The 18,642-nt window shown below is 28.6% G+C and overlaps 1 protein-coding gene across 1 annotated transcript; it reads right to left on the bottom strand.

Annotated features, from left to right (window-relative positions):
• Positions 1 to 205: 205 nt before the first annotated feature.
• Positions 206 to 17,173, bottom strand: Phum_PHUM400340 (Tropomyosin-2, putative; the record flags this gene model as incomplete). The annotated part of the gene is made up of 9 exons (XM_002428731.1): positions 206 to 288; positions 688 to 757; positions 1,572 to 1,634; positions 1,797 to 1,872; positions 3,435 to 3,505; positions 5,495 to 5,612; positions 7,392 to 7,525; positions 16,846 to 16,971; positions 17,060 to 17,173. The coding sequence occupies 9 exons, from the start codon at positions 17,171 to 17,173 to the stop codon at positions 206 to 208; spliced, it is 855 nt and encodes a 284-aa protein (XP_002428776.1).
• Positions 17,174 to 18,642: the final 1,469 nt, after the last annotated feature.

Raw genomic sequence — 18,642 nt, 5'->3', positions numbered from 1 at the left:
GTATGTGTATATAAACGACGCGTCGTGAAAACGTATACCAAAAAAAAAAAAAAAAAACACGCATTTCCTCTTATTTTTTATGTTACTTTCTTTTTCAAATTTTCTTTTTTTTCTTTTTTTTTTTTTTAAACTCCTTGCAATCGAATGATAATGTGTACTTTTTTTTTAAAAAAAAAAAAAAAAAAAAAAAGTGAAAATTTATTTCCTACATATTTTGAATGTCGTGGAGTGTGGCTTCCATTTCCTCCTGGAGAAGTTTGTTTCTCTCTTTCTCTTGAACAAGATCATCTGCGAATTATTAATTTTCATCACACTGTTTTAGTTATTACACTCAAAAAAAACAAAACAAAACAAAACATTAAAAATTAAAATAAAATAAAATAAAATAAAAAATTAAAATAAAAAAAAAATAAAAATAAAAATAAAAAATAAAAATCATAAAAGAAAACTTTTCCGTGCCGGCAACAATCGCACACACGCGGTGTCGAATGTTGACTGACTTTCGGCAACCGGAAACGGAAATAACTCCAACTCTAACAACAACAACAAAAACATTTTTCTTTTCGGTTCTCCTATCTACCTAACTCGCATTCTAATATGACAAAAAAATTTTTCCCACCTTCCAAATTTTTAATCATTTTATAATTATTTTAATAATCGCCGTGGCGAGTATGAATAATCCCTTACCTTCCAGCCTATCGACTTCCTTCTGTAATTTCTGTACCGATCTTTCAGCGAATTCGGCTCTCGCTTCAGCCTGAAAGAAAGAAAGAAAACGTTCGAATTAAAATGACGTCAGTCGTACACGTGACGTAATTCAAAACAAAAGAGCACGCGTGCAATTAATGGAGGAAAAAAAAAAAACAAAACAAAACAAACGTAATAATAATAATGATACTAATATTAATAAAAGTAATATCGAAAATTTTCGAAATGGGGTGACACGTCATCGCCATGACGTGTACTTACGGTTTCGCGAATCCTTTTCACGTATCCTCCTCTCCTCGGGTTTTCCATCATCATCATCACCGTTTCGTCAAGATTTTCCTCTCTTATTAGCCCCCCAACCCCTAAGAATTTTTTTATTTTTTTTTTCCCCCACTCACCTCTTTCAAAGATCCGGCGAGAACTTTAACTTGTTCGACAAACGTTCCTTCTCTTTGTGTCGCCTGTGAACGGATCATCCGAGAACGAGCAGCGTCGAATCCACGTCATCCGAGTTAATAATAATAATGATAATAAAAAGAAAAAAAAAAAAACAAACGAGCAAACATTTAGGTTAATGTGCAAAATAAAAAAAATAAAAAAAATAATAATAATAATAAAAGTTAGGGTGTTAATAATAATCTTTTCTCGGATTATTCATCATGCATCTGTTTTAGGAAATTTCCCAAATCAGAAACAAAATGGAGGAGGGCGGGAAATTTTTCAAACTATTCATTAACGGGGCAAAAAAAAAAAAAAAAAAAAAAAAAACAGACACAGAAACAACAAGCAAAATCAAAATCAAAATCAAAACAATTTTCTAGGAGGTTTTCTACTCTCTCTCTCTTTTTTTTTTTTTTTTTTACCTCCTTCAAACGAGTTGTTAAGGTCTTGATTTGTTGCTTGTATTCTTCTTCACGTTGATTGGCCTGCCAGGTAATAATAATAATAATAATTTTATCATTTGTAAATTAATTGTATAAACGATTTTCATTTTTTAAATCAATCATTGATTGGGGTAGGGGAGGGAAAGAGGAGGGGGAAAAATGTAATTCTTTAAATATTAAATGAATTCTCTTTCACACACTCACCTTTTCTTCAGACACTTCGAGAGATTTCAAATTGTTGCCGACAACGCGAAGTTCTTCTTCAAGTTCGACGATTTTCCTAACGAGAAAAAAATAAAAATTAATCGTGTCATTTTTTTTCTTTTTTAAAGGGTGGGGGGGAAGGAAAAACAGAAAACGCGATAAAATCCATTCCATTGCACGCACAAATTACTTCAATTTTGCATTTTTCATTTCACTGCAGCAAAAAAGAACTTTATCGTGTTTTCTTCATCATCGAAGGAGGGGCGGGGGGAGGGAAAAATGAATGGAAAAAAGGTATTTTGTAAGGCTGACAAGGAGCACGCTAGTGAGTAAACAAGAATTCAATACCACCTGCACCTTTTATTATCAATATATATATATATATATAAATATATAAAAACTTATGCGAGCGAAAGCAAATTGAAACGTGCATGCGAGCCTGATACGGACGTCTCTTATTCAAAATTTCTATTTTCCCCGCTTTATAATTAAATTTACCCCTCCCCTTACTCCTCCCTCTAGCAAGATTCGAATATTATTATATTCACCCCCCCATTCTCTTCATCTGTATAAATGGATATAAAAGAACCTTAAATCTTTTCGTATTCATCCCTTTCGCTTCCCCTTACGAAAAAAACCTTTCTTTCCCTTTCCCTTTCCACCCTCCCCGCCTCTCTCTCTCTCTCTTCCACGCCCTCCCCTCCCCTCCCACCCCCCGGGAAACCTAACGTCCTCGTTCCAACTCGAGATTGAATACATCATATCGTTTTTACTTACTTATTCGAAATGTTAGTTTGCTCTTCTGATTTTTCTAAATCTTGTTCCATGATAACGAGCTTTCGTGCTACCTGTGAGATAACAAGTTACCACAAAACCATGCGAGTTAGTTTTATTGTTTTTTTTTTTTTTTTTTTTTGCGTGGATGTAAACAAATAATAATTTTGCAGGTAAAGCTTTGTATCAAGTTTTTTTTTTTTTTTTAAATTTTCGACTTTAAAAAAAAAAAAAAAAAAAATTTTTTTTTTATAGTTTTCAAGCTACAAAACCAAACCAATCAAGTGTATCAAGTGATTATGATTTATGTACATAATATCGAAAGCAACCGAAAGTAATAATTAATTAATTAAATAAAAATTAATAAATAAATAAATAAAATCAATTTTCTCTACAATTACTTTCAGCGACTTCGACAAAAACAAAACAACAACAACAATAACCAAAATAAAAATGCAAAATCACACAAACAATAATAAAATAAAATAAAAATAAAAATGAAATAATAATGATTATCAAACGCAAGTGTAGTAGCCAAATCTATAAATCATCTGTAAATACAATGGCAAGCATGTTAAAAAAAGAAGGGGGGGAAACGGAATAAAAAAAAGCAAGCAACGGAAAATTCAGGCATCGTTTTTTAAAGCACTACACTCATTTTCAATCCAAATATTATTATTATTATTGCTGCTGCTGCTGAATAATAATAATGCTAAGTGAAATGCTTTTAAAACGATACACCGAACATAAACAAGGATTAATTATTAATTTTTCTTTTCCTTTTTTTTTCTTTTCTTTTTCTTTCTTTCTTTTTTAGTGTGCAAGCTATCGTATTAAAGAAAAAAGAAAAAAAAATTTTCTTACGATTCGCCACTTTCGGCTCTTTCTTCGGCTCTTTCCAAATCTGCTTCGACCATGGCTAATTTACGAGCGACCTAATAAAAACAAAAAAATCTCACCACTATAAAAAAAACAATTCGCAAACTCGAAAGAAACAAAAAAAAAAAAAAAAAAAAAAAAAAAATTTTTTATGTATAAATTGAAGTCTCGTTTTCAATTTTTTGCTCCCATCAATTTTCCACAAAACCCTAAAAAACAAAATAATTAATAAAACGAATACGACGTACACGCACGCACTCGCAAACATTCCACCATTTTTTTTTTTTTTTCCGTGTGTGTGTGTGTAATTAAAAAAAAAGGTGGAAGACAAAACTTTCGTATATTTTTTTTCGTAAATAATTCATTCAATCTCTACAAATGCGTATTAATGAGAAAATAACATTTTTTACTCGGTCTCGAAAGAGTCATTTTCATAAAACGGCACAACATTTTCCGCTTGTCTCGAAAAGCAGAGCAGAAAAAACCTACTAGTAAGACAAAAATACAAAATCGAGGGGGGGAGGGAGGGAGGGAAAAACGAATTCTTGTGAGGGGAGGGGAGGGGAGGGGAGGGAGGGAGAAAAAAAAAGGCACAAAAAATAAGTAAATGAAAATGAAAAGAAAAAAACGTCTTACGTTTCACCGGCATCTGCTCTTTCCATGGCTCTTTCCAAATCTGCTTCGACCATGGCTAATTTACGAGCCACCTAACAAAGGGTAAAACATTTAATAATTCGAAAAAAAATTTTTTAAAAAAATTCCAAAAATTATTCTCCAGGACGGAAAAATTAGAAATCCTACGAATGTGCCTTAATACGAAACAAACAAACAAACAAACGTTCCATGTCTTGCTGCAGGCAGGTGATAAGACCGACTTATCATCCATCATCCATCGTCTTTGGGGGGAAAAACCTATAATTCTCTCAAATAAAAAATATAAATAAAATAATAATAATAATAATAATAAAACTTTGCAAGCAAACAAAAACGTCAATCAAAAAAAAAGTTAATTAATTAATTATTATTATTATTATCACTCAAAATATATTAGTCGTTCGTTTTAAATCAAAAAACGCACACGCACACACACACACACAAAAAAAACAGTATTATTATTATTATTATTATTATTTTGGTTTTTTATCCTCGACGAATACGTCTGATTATGTATTTATGTATATTAAAAAATCCTAAACGAAAATTAATAACGTTATTAATTAATATTTAGTAGAGTAAACAAAAACAAAAACAAAACAAAACAAAAAACTCATGCCTGCAAAAAAAAATTAAATTAATTTATTAATTAATTAAATAAATAAAATAAATAAATAAATAAATAAAAGTAATAAAACCATGCGATTATAGACCATGGATCAGAAAAATGTCACCAACATCATCGTGTTACATTTAATAAATTAAATATATATAATAATAATAATAATAATAATAATAATAATAATAATTGTTTTTTTTTTCTTACGTACGTTTTCGACATTAAAAAAGAAAAAACTCCTCTCTCTCTCTCTCTCCTCGACATTCATTACATTCCACGGCATATTTAAATACTTTTATATATATTTATATATGTACGAAAGTAATATTATTATATATATATATATTTTTTTTATAAAATAACTTCCGCATGTAATAATAATATAATTAATAAAAATGAAAATAATAATAATAATAATAATAATAATACTAAATATAATAATTTTCTGGTCCATGGCCGCAATTGATGATTATATATATATATGTATACGTGCTTTCAAAACAATAATTAATATATATATATATGCGTGTGTGTATGGTGAGTTATTCTTCCAACGCTTTTAATAAATAGATTTGAATGTATATATATATGTATATATATATACATGTTTAAATATAGATAAACGTTTCTTTTGTTAAGCAGTTCGTTTTGTTTTGTTTAAATAAACTAAACTTTTAAAAATCGATTCTTTTTTTTTTTTTTTTTTTTGTTTCGGGCGGTTTAATTAATTTATGGATTAATTTCAAGTCAACAACCCATAAGCTTTCCGCACCTCATCGTATTTTTTGTCCGAATCTTCGGCCAAAAACCTGGCTTCTTTTAATTGATTTTCCAATGCGTCCATTCGCTCTTCATCTTGCAAACTCCTATTTTCCAATATTTTCCTTTGCCTGAATTACAAAATAAAAAAAAAAAAGTTTAAAAATTTACGTTATCATCGCGTTTACGTGAACGCACGTGCGTGCACGTGCGATGTCTTCCACACTCTTTCTCCCCGGCTAAATAATTATTTGTTTTTGGATATAATAAATCGAATTTTTTCACTTTTTAAGAATTCTCAAATATATATATCCCGATAAGAAAATAAAATAATAACGAGATAAAAGTAAACGCGAAACGGTTGTCGCGTCGTCGCCATTTTTCTCAAATAATAATAATAATAATAATAAAGAAAACCACATCCAAAAACAAATAATTTTTTAAAAATTTTATAGCCGGGTGAATTTCATTTTCCAGTACCTGAAACTGTAAAATACATTAATAATTAAGAAAAAAAAATTTAAATCAAATCTCACCTCTTCGTATTTTTTATCTGCCTCTTCGGCAATTAACTTAGCCTGAGCCAATTGCGTTTCCAATATGGCAACCCTGTCATCCTCCATGTTTGTTTTGTTTTCGAGTGCTTTTCTTATTCTGCAGAAATACAAGGGTTAGTAAAATGTTAATTAAAAAAAAAAAAAAAAAAACAACAACTTTTTTAGTTCATTCAAACAAAACAAAACAAAACAAAAAACGATATTAAGTAAAAAAAAATTAATATGTTAAAAATAATTATTTCCTATTTTTTTTTTTTTGGGGGGGGGGGGTAAATGAGAATAAAAATTTTTTCGTTGCTGTTTTGAATTCGAACATTTTCCCGCCAAAAAAATAAAAAATAGAATTCGAAAATTTTCATTTCGTAATTTTTTTTAAATAACGGCGTGTGTGCGTCTGTGTGCAAAGTAAAAAAAAAAATCTACGCGGTTGACCTTTTGCGTTTACAGAACCCAAGGTCAGGTAGTATTTTGTAAAAGTTCATTTAATAATACGATATGACCGAAATATGGATACGTAGATCATGTGCGTAACAATAATAAATAGTAAAAGTAATCGAAAATTATTCTCTTATTTTTTTTTTTTCAATCGTAAAAGAAAGGGGGAAAACCCTTAAAACTCCATTTTCCTCCACCCCCCTCCTACCCACCTACTTTGAATTAAAATTATTTTTCTGCGTCATTGTTCAATCGTTTGAAAATGACGTTCAATGACTAAATAAGCTTGTAAAAAAAAAAAAACTTTATTTTTGGCCATTTATGGCTTTCATTGAAATTTTGCCATTTTTTTTTTTTTTTTTTTTTAACGCCGTTATCATCATTGACTTCCGGTGTTTGTCTTTGTAACTCGATAATTTTCATTCTCATTTACGTAGTATTTTCTTTTTAAAAACAACCAAAAACACAGAGAAAACAAACCAAAAATGCAAACTTTTTTTTTTTTAAAATCAACAACAAGTTAACTGTTCCCCCCCCCGATTTGTTTTTATTATTAATTTCCCCTCCCCCTCCCCCCATTGTGTGGGACAGTTAACTTGCGAGACAGTCATTTTAAAAACAAAAAATTTTTCTTTTATAAAGTAAAAAAATTATTATTCTAGTTACACGTCAAAACCCTCTTTTTTTTTTTTTTTTTTTTTTTTTATCGTAACGTGATAATGTTATCTTCGATTGCGACTCGAATTATTATTATTTCTTACGAAAATAATTTTATTTAGCAAAAAAAAAACTCGCGTATTCGTTTTCGCAATAATTTTTTTACTTTAGAAAACGATGATTCTTCGTTCTCGTGACACGTCGTGTAAAAAATCACAATAATAATCATAATGTAAATAATAAACAACGCATATAATATACCTTTCAGATTCATCGGCAGCCTGGGAAGCTTCAGCGAGCTTAGCAGTGGCCGTTGCAAGACGTTCTTCGGATCTTTCAAGATCTTCTTCCAACAATTGAATACGACGATTGAGGGCGGCAACTTCACTCTCAGCCTAAAATGCAAAAATGGATGACAAACGTTAATATATAAACAGAAGAAGGTGAAAATAAAACAAAAGAAAACAACCCCGTCTTCATTTGTTTTCCCAATTAATTAAACACCTGTAAGTAAGACTCCATTTTGTTTCGAATTAAAATATTAATTATGTTGTTTTATGATAAACAAAAATGAATGCTTTGAATCAAAACACCACAACAAACCGATAATAATAATAATAATAATAATGAAGAGGAAAGAAAAATCAAACTGTCAACTGTAATGAAACCGACAAACACAAAACCACCAATGGTGATTACTGTTATTATTATTATTATTATTACATTCAATTACACTACTACCGTCCAAAAAAAAATTTTTTTTTTTTTTGTTTGTTTGTTATACATAACGGTAAATGACAAAACTGCCTAGCCCATTTTTTTTTCTTTCTTTTTCATTATTCGGTTCATCGACAATAACAATTCCAGAAAAATCACTACTCTCATGCATGGCTGACCTAAAAAATATATTTCTATATAAATACTTGTCATCATAACAAAAAAAAAAAAAAAAAAGCAAAAATAAAACACCTGACACACCTTCGATGTTTCACACACACACACACACACATACACACAATTGATGATGATGATGATGATTAATAAATTGATAATGTTCATTTTTTAAAAATTGTTCCAGCATAACATTTCACACATCGACAAAATTAATTAATTTTTTTTTTTCAATTGTTGGTAATCTTAACTTAAAAAAAATATTTAACAATTAAACATGGCCAAAAAAAAAAAAAAAACAAATCGAGTGAACACACATTCGAATGTTTTCAATTTTTAATCATTATTAAACCGACAACAACAACAACAACAACAACACACACAACCATTTGTAATTTATTTATTTACATTCGTACTTTTCCATTACAATGGGGGGTATAACTCATGGAATAAAATATCCTTTTCAAAATTAAAATACCTTTAGCGGGGGGGAGGGGAAATGTTATTATTGTCTCATCATCATCATCATCATCATCATCGAGTGCAATATATAAAGATTGCATAATGTTAAAACATACGGGGTTTTTTTTTTTTTTTTAATTTCACAACAACAGTCTTTTAATAGATTATTTTCAATAATAATTAAAACATAAAAAAAAAAAAAAAAAAAAGTGTTTTGCATTCAAATCATAATATTTTAATAAAGTGGCGACAATAGTGGATTTGTATTAGACAAACAAGAGTTTGAAACGGTTGGGCGTGGTGGTGGTGGTGGTAATAATGAACGATGAGAAATCATCAATAAATATATATAGATTCTAGATTGTTCGAAATGAAAAAAAAAAACTCTCAAACCATGTTAAAACGGTGACAATGACACAAGTCGTGACGGGGTTAAAAATTAATTTTTTTTTTTAAATTTAGCCTACAGGCGTCCAAAACCCAACAACAAGTGGTCATCAAACTCAGATTTTACATCTCACACGATTAATCCTCATCATCAGGGTTTTTCCTTTTCGTCACAACACATCGGGTTACATCAAAAACAATTAAAATAACCCGATAATATTACCCACAATTAAACTCACTCGAGGGAAGAGGAGGGGGGGAGGGAGGAAATTTATACAAATAGAAAATGAGATTTTTTTTTTTTTTTCCCCCTTTACACACATGTCAAATACTCATATTGACACGCATTTACACACGCACACGCACACGCACGCACTACTATATACATAAATACATAATATAATATATATACACGTACTTCTTCCCTGCGATTAATTTCAACTTGCAATCGTTTATGGTATTCCTCGCACTCCTCTTTGTATTTTTCCATTTCTTCTTTCGTTTGTCTCATTTTTTTCTTTAATACGTCTAGTATAGCACCTTGCGGTAACACGCTCGCCATCTTTTCTTTCTTTTTTTTATATATATATATACGCGTTAACAACTACTAGTAGTAGTAGTAGTAGTAGTAAAAAAAAAAAATACCTAAATGAAACAAATATTTAACAACCCCACACGCTATTTTATTACAATGACACGATCGAAGTTTGCACCCAAAATGGCCGGCAAATTCGATACTAGCGCACACACTTTTGGTACATTCCTTAAAATGAGTCATACGCATGCGCGATAAATGAAATTTAATTAAGGCCTTTTTTAACGTGAATTTCCCTTATTATTATTATTTACTTCAATGCAAATTTTTTTTTTTTTTAAACAAATTATCAGTTTGATTAAATTAATTATTTAAAAAAAAAAATACCAGGTAGCAAACCATTTTTTCCTAAAAAAAAAAAAAAAAGTGGCACCAGCAAAAAAAAAAATTTCAAACGTGTATTAAAACAGTTAACCTTGCATATAAAAAATCTAATGTAATAAGTAAAATCCTTTTTTATTTCAACATTAATTTAATCAAACTGTAATCGCACACGCACACACGCACACACATACACACACGAAAACCTATCGATAATTTAATTATGATAAGATTTCTTCTGCTAATCTACCGCGACGACACAATAAAAAATTTTTCTTAAAAAAAAAAAAAATAATAAAACCGGGAAATAAATGAATATTTCCGGATATAAATACCGAAAAAAAAAATTTTTTTCGAATGGTATTAATAATAATAATAATAATAATAACGACTAAAATATTTTAATTACTAAAAATGTCACTCGCGAATGTTTGTCCCAATTAATAAATTAAATAACTCGCAGGTAATCAATTAGAAAGAGAGAGAGAGAGAGAGAGAGAGAGAGAGAGAGAGAGAGAGATGGAGGACTTTTCATAACATTCAAAAAACCTATAAAAACATTCATTCATAAAACCAAACCTTTACGCAGATTAAATTCGAAAATCCTGCGCCAAAAAAAAAAAAAAAAAAAATTTTTACTACAACACAAAACGGAGGAAACATCATTCAAGCTTATTTCCGGTAAATATAAAATAATAATAATAATCAAAAGGGTAAAGATAAATAAATAAATAAAAAAATTGATTTCATTTCACTCACTCCCACATTATTTGTTATAAACAACAACCAATCAAAAAAGAATAATTAATACAAATATGTATAAAATAAAAGCCTTTTATTCTACTTCTGTTTAATGTTTTTTTATTTATTTATTTATTTTTTTTTTTTTTGCCTTTCCTGTCGTGGGTGTTGTTGTTTTTAAAGTCTATTCGGTATGAAAAAAAAAGTGGGGGGAGGGGAGGGAAGGGGAAGACTAAACATTCTAATTCAAATGTTAAATTCCAACCCAATATGATTTCCTGTTATAAAAAAAAAATCTACAAAATATATATAAAACAAAAGACGTCTGTCTCTCACTTTTTTGCACATCATCATCATCATCATCATCATCATCTTTCTCTACCATTCGATATTCGAATAATTTCGCCCCATTTGATCGTCTCCAGTCAAATTTAAATTCGAAGGTGATGGAGAAAAAAACAAAAACAAAAGGAAAACAAACTCCTTTGCAAAAAAAAAATTGATGACGACCCACGCCTAAAATTCTTCATTCAGGTCACTCATCACATTCAGGTACGTTTAAAGTTTCTGTGGAAAATATCAAAAAAAAGAACAAACCTTTCTATTCCACCCCCCCCCCGCCCCGCCCCGTACGACTTTTTCTTTACAGAAAAAAAAAAAAAAAAAAAAAAAAAAAAAAAAAACTGGAAACTCATCAAACTTTTTTTTTTTATTCAACATCATCATCATCATCATTATTATTATAAATAATATAAATTTTAATTACGCGCAATTATTATTATTATTATTATTATTTTTAACGAGTCAGACAATTAAGAGATGGTTTACAACATGTGTGAAACAATATAAATTTTTGAAAAGATGCCCCCCCCTCTCTCTCTCTCTCTCTCTCTTTCTCCTCCATCCGAGTAACAAAACAAAATGGACGTCAATGCGTTATGTTATATTCGTCCGAAATTATAAAAATTGTTATTAACTGACAAGTTTTAATTAACTCGTGGTGTGTGTGTGTGTGTGTGTGTGCGCGTGTGTTCGTTAATTATTTTATTTTAACTTGAGGCGTCATAACTTTCTTTTCTTTTTTCTGCTTTCAGTGTCATCGATGTATTGAAATGACAAAGACGACAAGACCTAAAGTTTTTCCCTGTGAATTTCGTGCAAGGATAAAAAAAACGTTAACCCAACCGCAAAAAGTATTTTGAGAAAAAAAAAAAAAAAAGAACATACAATCACGACAATGACAAAGCGATGCGACACAATCGACGAGAGAAAAACTATCATTGGTGCCAACCTAAAAATTAATTTTCGAACGCAACATTTCCTTTTTGTTTTGTTTTTACCGTGTAACTAAAGACACGTCGGTATATAACTTCAACGTACCCAACTACATAAATGACCTCAATAAAGCTGGGGAAAAAAGCGCGCGTAAAACAAAAATTTGAAAAGTAAAAAGCACGACTTAAGTCCATAAAAAAAAAAAAAAAAAAAAAAAAATTATGGGAGATTTCCTATGGCGAATCAAAGGGGCACGATACTGTAACAGTTTTTTTTTTTTTTTTTTTTTTGTCTAAGAAATCTAGCACACGAACAAACACGATCGATAATATTGTGAAAAGAATTTTTTCGATCGATCGATCGATCGAACTATCGAGAATATTGGTTCGAATATATAAAGCCAGCTTGTCGTCCGCATTTAAAATACGCCAAAGGCGGCTCGAAAACGTGGTGGTGGTGGTGGTGGCGGCCCTGTTATTACAAGTATGACCCTTATCACACACTCCGTGAACTCTATTATATTTAAAATAATTGAGGTCAACTAAAAATCGAAAAACTATTTTTCTCTTTTAAAAATCTATCTATCTAACCACAACTACTTGTATCGTTTTAATTGTTTTACCAAGTTTGAAAAATAAATTCTAGAACGTTCTAAAAAAAAAAATTTTTTTATACTATTTTTAACGAAAACTTACAAAATTAAAAAACAAAAGGTTCGCCTGTGTGTGCATCTCTCTCTCTCTCTCTCTCTCTCTCTCTCACTCACTTTACGTCCACGATTCAAGCTTTTTCACCTACTAAAATTCGATTAACCAAAAATGGAAATAATAATAATAATAATAATAATAATAATAATAATAATAATAATAATGCATTATCATTTTCCCCCAACGGGTAAATGAAAATGTTTAAAAAATAATAATAATAATAAAAACCAATTACGAATAACCCCAATTTTGGCAAAACAACCTTCCTTTTCATTTTTTTTTTTTTTTTTTTTCACCCAAAAAATAATCTTTTGTTTACGTCTAGCCATATTTGATGATGCTAATAATAATAACATTTTAACAAAAAAAAAAAAACCAGTCACGACCATATGACGAAATTATAAAAAAAAAAAAAAAAAAAAAGTTCATAAGAATAATTTTTTTTTTTTTTTTTTTTTGTCATCCATTTTGTTCGCTCGTATTTAAATAAACGCCAAAAAAAGAGTAAAATGGCGACCGCCATCACGAAAATTTCTTATTTTTAACAAAAAAAAAAAAAAACGAAAAATTAATTTTTTAAAAACGACCGTAAAAACCGAACAAATAAAAATATGCAAATTTACCTAAAAAAAAAAAAAAAAAATGGAAACCTGTTTTTATTTCCAGTTAAAACCCATAGAATTTTATTTAAACGATTCGAATCGAAATTGTTTTTTTTTTTTTTTTCGTAAATTTTATTTTTAGACATTCTATCATTGTATTACTGATTCATCTACTAAATATGATTATTTTTACTTTTTAACAACTTTTTTTTTTTCCGTTTGCCGTTCCACTTAATTTCTAAAACGTTATCTTTTGTTATATTGATTATTTTTTTTTTTTTTCGGTTTTAAATTTAAAATACGAACGAACATATGATACGTGTACGCGTAGTCAAATGCTTACACACCGAAAAGAAATATACCAAAAAAAAAAGTAATTAAATCAGTACAAACCCGTTTTAATTGAGTGTTCATTATATTGTGGAGTTCGTTCCTAATAACGCTAAATTTCATCATCGTATCAGAGCTAAATATTGAAAATCCAAATGCTAAACCAGGATAATCTGCACACCTTCTTTTATGCCGCCTCTCTCTGTCAGCAATAACTTCAGTTCTTTCGCTTGTACATCTCAGCCTTGACAATTCCAAAACTTCTGCATCTTCTACAGAACATTCATCGACATCATCATCATCACCATCATTATCATTACTCTCAGGAATGATTTTTTCATCATCATTTAATATTTTTTTTTTATCGCTATTATTCGGTTCTTTGTGACACAATCCTATTGATAAACTTCTTGAAAGTCTATTTTTAATATCTGTAATTTTTTTGGTCGTTTCAAAAGTTAACTTTGATTCATCTATATCTAAATTGATTATTTGTTTTTCGTGTGTCGCATTGGATTGTTTCACATTTTTTGATTTTGATTTACCATCTTCCCAATCGATAATAGCACCATAATCCAATTCTAAACTAGGATAATCAGTTTCGCTTGTTATCTCAGTCTTTTCTGTTGCATCCATTTCTGTCGAGTCTTTGGTTAAATCAATTTTTATTATTCCAACATCTCCTTTCTCATTGTCACATGATAGAAATGTATTTACTTTTGTTTTCAATGATTTCGATTCATCTTTTTTATTTTCAGTTTCTTTTTTTTTATATTTTAATAATAATTTTTCCCTTTTTTCAATTGGTAAAAATTGTATATCGGATCCCAATTCATCATAATCTATATCATCGATATCATCATCATCATCATCATCATTTATTTTCCTATGACTTTCTTTATTTTCGTTTAAATTCATGTGAGCATCTTGACAAGACACTGAACTTTCTAAATATTTCAAATTATTTATTTCTGTTTTTATTCTCTCTTGCAAAACTTGAAATTGTTCTCTTGGTAATATTATAGGGTTTGGTTTTTTTTTTGTTAACCCTGTGGAAACTTTTTCAGACGTCATGCTCATTAAATTATTATTATTATTAACAACTATTGAATTGTTTGAATCATCATCGGATTCCGTTAAATCCCTTTTAAATAATATTTTTGACGGATTCGTTTCGCCCGCCTGTATCAAAGCAGTCTTGAATGGTAGATGCCTTAATTTTTTTAAACTATTCACAGAAGATGAGGACGCTAATTCGCTAATTGATTCCTTTGGTAAATTTTTTTTTTCTTCTTTACTTTTAACAGATTCGGAATTCGGATCGCAGTTCGTTCGATTATTACTAATATTTTTCGTATCACTATTAAAGCTGGATTTAGCACCATCGGAAAATTTACATTGACCTGAAGTCAAATTAACATAAGATGATTCGTTATTTAATTTATCCCCTATATTTTTCCCATCTTTTAATTTTTCACCACTACAATCCCATTCGTTATAATTAGTGACAAATCCTTTGACATCTTTTAATACGTTACGAGAATCACGACGAACCATTTGTGACTTTGGTTTAGAAAAAAAATTTTTTTTTTTTTCATTCATAACGAAAATCAACATGAAATAAAACGATTTTAACGAAAATAAAAAAAATTTTTACAAAACAAACTACGAACTACGCGTATAACAAAACCAAATTAAATTAAAATAATAATTAACGATAATAATAATTGAAAAAAAAAAAAAAAAAAAATGAAAAAAAAAAAAAAGAATGTTTTGTTATTGAATGAAAGCGGCCATTTTGTTTATCTGATTAGGCAGTGAACACGTGATTCTTAGGCCACTTGTTGCCTGCCATTAAACGTCAGCGATAGTGACATCTGGTATAAGTTGACGGTACTAAAATTACCCCCGATCTCATCGGTAAAAACATTTCAGATGTTTTTAAAAAAAAAAAAAGGATTTGTCACTAAATAAATAAAAAAAAATTTTTTTAGGTTTGTTCCTAACCTTTAAATCATATCCGTTAAATAAAATCAAATATTTATCGATTACGTAAATCCTACCTACCAACCGACAACAAACAAACAAACACACTAATAAAAAAAAAATAAAGCGGTAGCACTTTAAACGCGAATTAAAATAAAATTACATAATAATAAAAATAAAAATGTTTTTTTAAAAATTCCTTCTACCAACATCAAAAAAAAAAAAAAAAAAAAAATTTTTTGAAAAACTAAACTATTTTTAAAAAAATTGAAACTGAAAAACAATATTTTTTTTTTTTTCCCACAAAACTTAAAGCAAACCATATTTGGTCGGTTAAAGAGTTGAGAATTAAATACACGAAAATTTAAACTCACGCGCAACTCTCGACATTAAAAAAACCGTGCCCCCCGACTTATTTTAAGCGGGGATTTCTATTTTTAAATTTTTTTTTTCTTTCCATTTTTTTTTTAAACTCCCGCAAAATTTTTAATGTTTTTTTTTTTTTTTTTTATTACACATCATTCCTTGGAACGTTTTAAAAATATCAAATTATTTAAACATTTAGCTATAATAATAAAAATAAATTTAAACCGAAACGATTCCATTTAAATTCAATTTAAAAAATCCATCGACAGAAATGCGTGAAATTTTCATTTTAAACTTATTTTCCAACAGAATTTTTAAACTTTCCCATTAAACAAAAAAGAAAATTGATTTGAAAAGACCTTCGATATACAAAAAAAATCTAACAATAAGATATCAATTAATCAAAACAAATTTTCTACTACAATCACTCAGTTTTATATCATAACGATTAGTTGGTAAAAATAATAATCATAAGGGGGGCCAACCTTAAAAATTTTTTTTTTTTATTCTAAACAAAATGGCGACAAACGATATTGTGAATGCAAAACCTCAATAATAAAATTAAATTTTTGTTTATAAATTCAGAACGAAAAACAGTTTTTTTTTCCCAACATTATAAAATATTCTGTTTGCGTTGAAAGAATTCAATAAGGTCAAATCTAAAATAATCTCCATTTTGTTTCATTCCTTGATCATTCGCCAAATTTCAAAAATTTACAGTCTGACTTTTTTTTTCCCCACATCTCAAACTATTTAATGATGATGATGATGATCATTCGAAAAAAATATTTTTCTTTCATTTTGTTGTTTTAAACAAAAAAAAAAAAAAAATTATTTTATGGGATTTACGTTATGAAAATTAAACAAAATTCGATATATGAAATTCGAACCAACGAACCAATGCTAACCATTGTTTGTTTTTCATTAAAAGTCATTTTTATCCAAAGAAAAATTTATAAATTTTCCTCTTTTGTTACTCCTCCAGCAGACGATAAAATTCCAGGTCTTAATTATTTAAAATATTTTTTTAAAAAAAAAAAAATTTTACTCACGTTTTGCAAAGCTTTGTCTTTTTCTTCGAGCTTAGCATTGACTTGCATCAATTGTTCTTGAGTTTGATCCAATTCGTTTTCAATCGTTTGAATTTTCTTTTGAAGTGATCTTGCTTCTTCTTCTGCCTGTAAACATTTTTAAAAAATTTTCCGTTAGACTAATTTAGTAAACAAAATTATTATTATTATTATTCAAAAAACGTTGTATTAGTACCTTTTCGGCTCTCAAGTTGGCATCTTTGGCTTGTTGTTCGCACATTTGTGCCCTATCCATGGCATTATCCTTTTCAAGCTTCATAGCTTGCATTTTCTTCTTGATGGCATCCATTTTATTATTTTTTTATTTTATTTACCTTAAAAAAAAAAAAAAATTATTTATTTATTCTTTTCTGGAGTTAGTTTAAAGAGGGTACTGACGACTTCATGATCTAATTAAGGCTTAAATTAAAAATAAAAAAAATGAAGTGAGAGAGCTTAACTCAAAAATTTATTTTTAACTTTAAGAAAAAAATTTTTTTTAGTTTCTTTCTTCCTTCGATATTAAAAAAAAATAATAAATAAATATATATTTTGCGCATGATTTTATAAAATGAAATTAAAAGGCCACTGACATTCCTATTAAAATAAAAAAAAAACTTCATTAAAATTTTAGTCACACATACTTTTTTAATAAGTTACAAGAGGTAAATGCACCGAAGGTTTTGAAAATTTTTAATTTTTTTAAATACAATTTAATTTATAAATAATTAGTTTTGTTTAATCGTTTAAATTTCCCGCTCTTTTTTTTAATAAACCTTTTTTTTTTTTTTTTTTTATTTAACACAAATTACTTTTGTGTGTTAGGCATTTATGTCAATGGACTTGAAACGCTTGGAATTGTTAGAAAAATCAATGCCAATAGGCCAACAACAAACAAAAATCGTCAAATCTATGACAGACAATACAATACAATACGATCAGGCACAAAACGCGATCTATTTTGCAATCATATTTAAATACCATTAATAATAATAATAATAATAATGAAATTTCGAATCGAAACGACAAAGAATTGAAAATTTTGCTTAACAAGCAATGTGAGAAGAAACTCGATAAGATCGTGCAAAATCAAATTAACAAAAAAAAAATAAGGAGTAAAGGACTAGTCAGGTTCAATCGTGACTAACAACCTCATTGACAATCACTTTCATTTGACCAAGATTCTTGTTTAAATAAAATAATCCAAGGTTTTTTCGTTTTTCTTTTTTTCCTTTAGATAATGACGTGACTATGAGGAAATGATATGGGTTGTCACCAAATCCGGAAAGCGATGGATCAACACAAAAGCCACGAACCTTTTAATTTAGAGGTATTGTTATTATAACTATACCTAAAATGATAGGAATGAGAAATGAGCACATGACACATTCGATAAACCGAGGGTACAATTATAGTAAAAACAATTCTACAGAGATCCTCATTAATAATAATAATAATAATATATACACATTTTCGCACTTTTTTTAAAATTACTACTTACTCAGTTATTATTGAAAATATTTTCCGAATCGAAATCTATTGTAAACGCATTTAATTTCTTCGGTTAACCTCCATTTTTTATTTTATTAACAAAAAAAAAAAAATTGTACAAATTTTATGTGTAGGCTGATTGGCAAACAATTCCCTAAACTTTTTCTTCCATTTGAACTTTAAAAAAAAAAATTTTCCCCAATTTTATTGTTCGACACGCATTGTTCATCGCGCACATTAAACCAATAATAATAATAATAATAATAATGATAAACAACAACAACAAAA

This window comes from Pediculus humanus, genomic scaffold (assembly GCF_000006295.1).
Source record: "Pediculus humanus corporis 1103172107910 genomic scaffold, whole genome shotgun sequence".
In the NCBI taxonomy this organism is placed as follows: domain Eukaryota; kingdom Metazoa; phylum Arthropoda; class Insecta; order Psocodea; family Pediculidae; genus Pediculus; species Pediculus humanus.
Note: the sequence above shows the minus strand (reverse complement) of the source record. Positions and strands in the feature narration are given on the sequence as shown.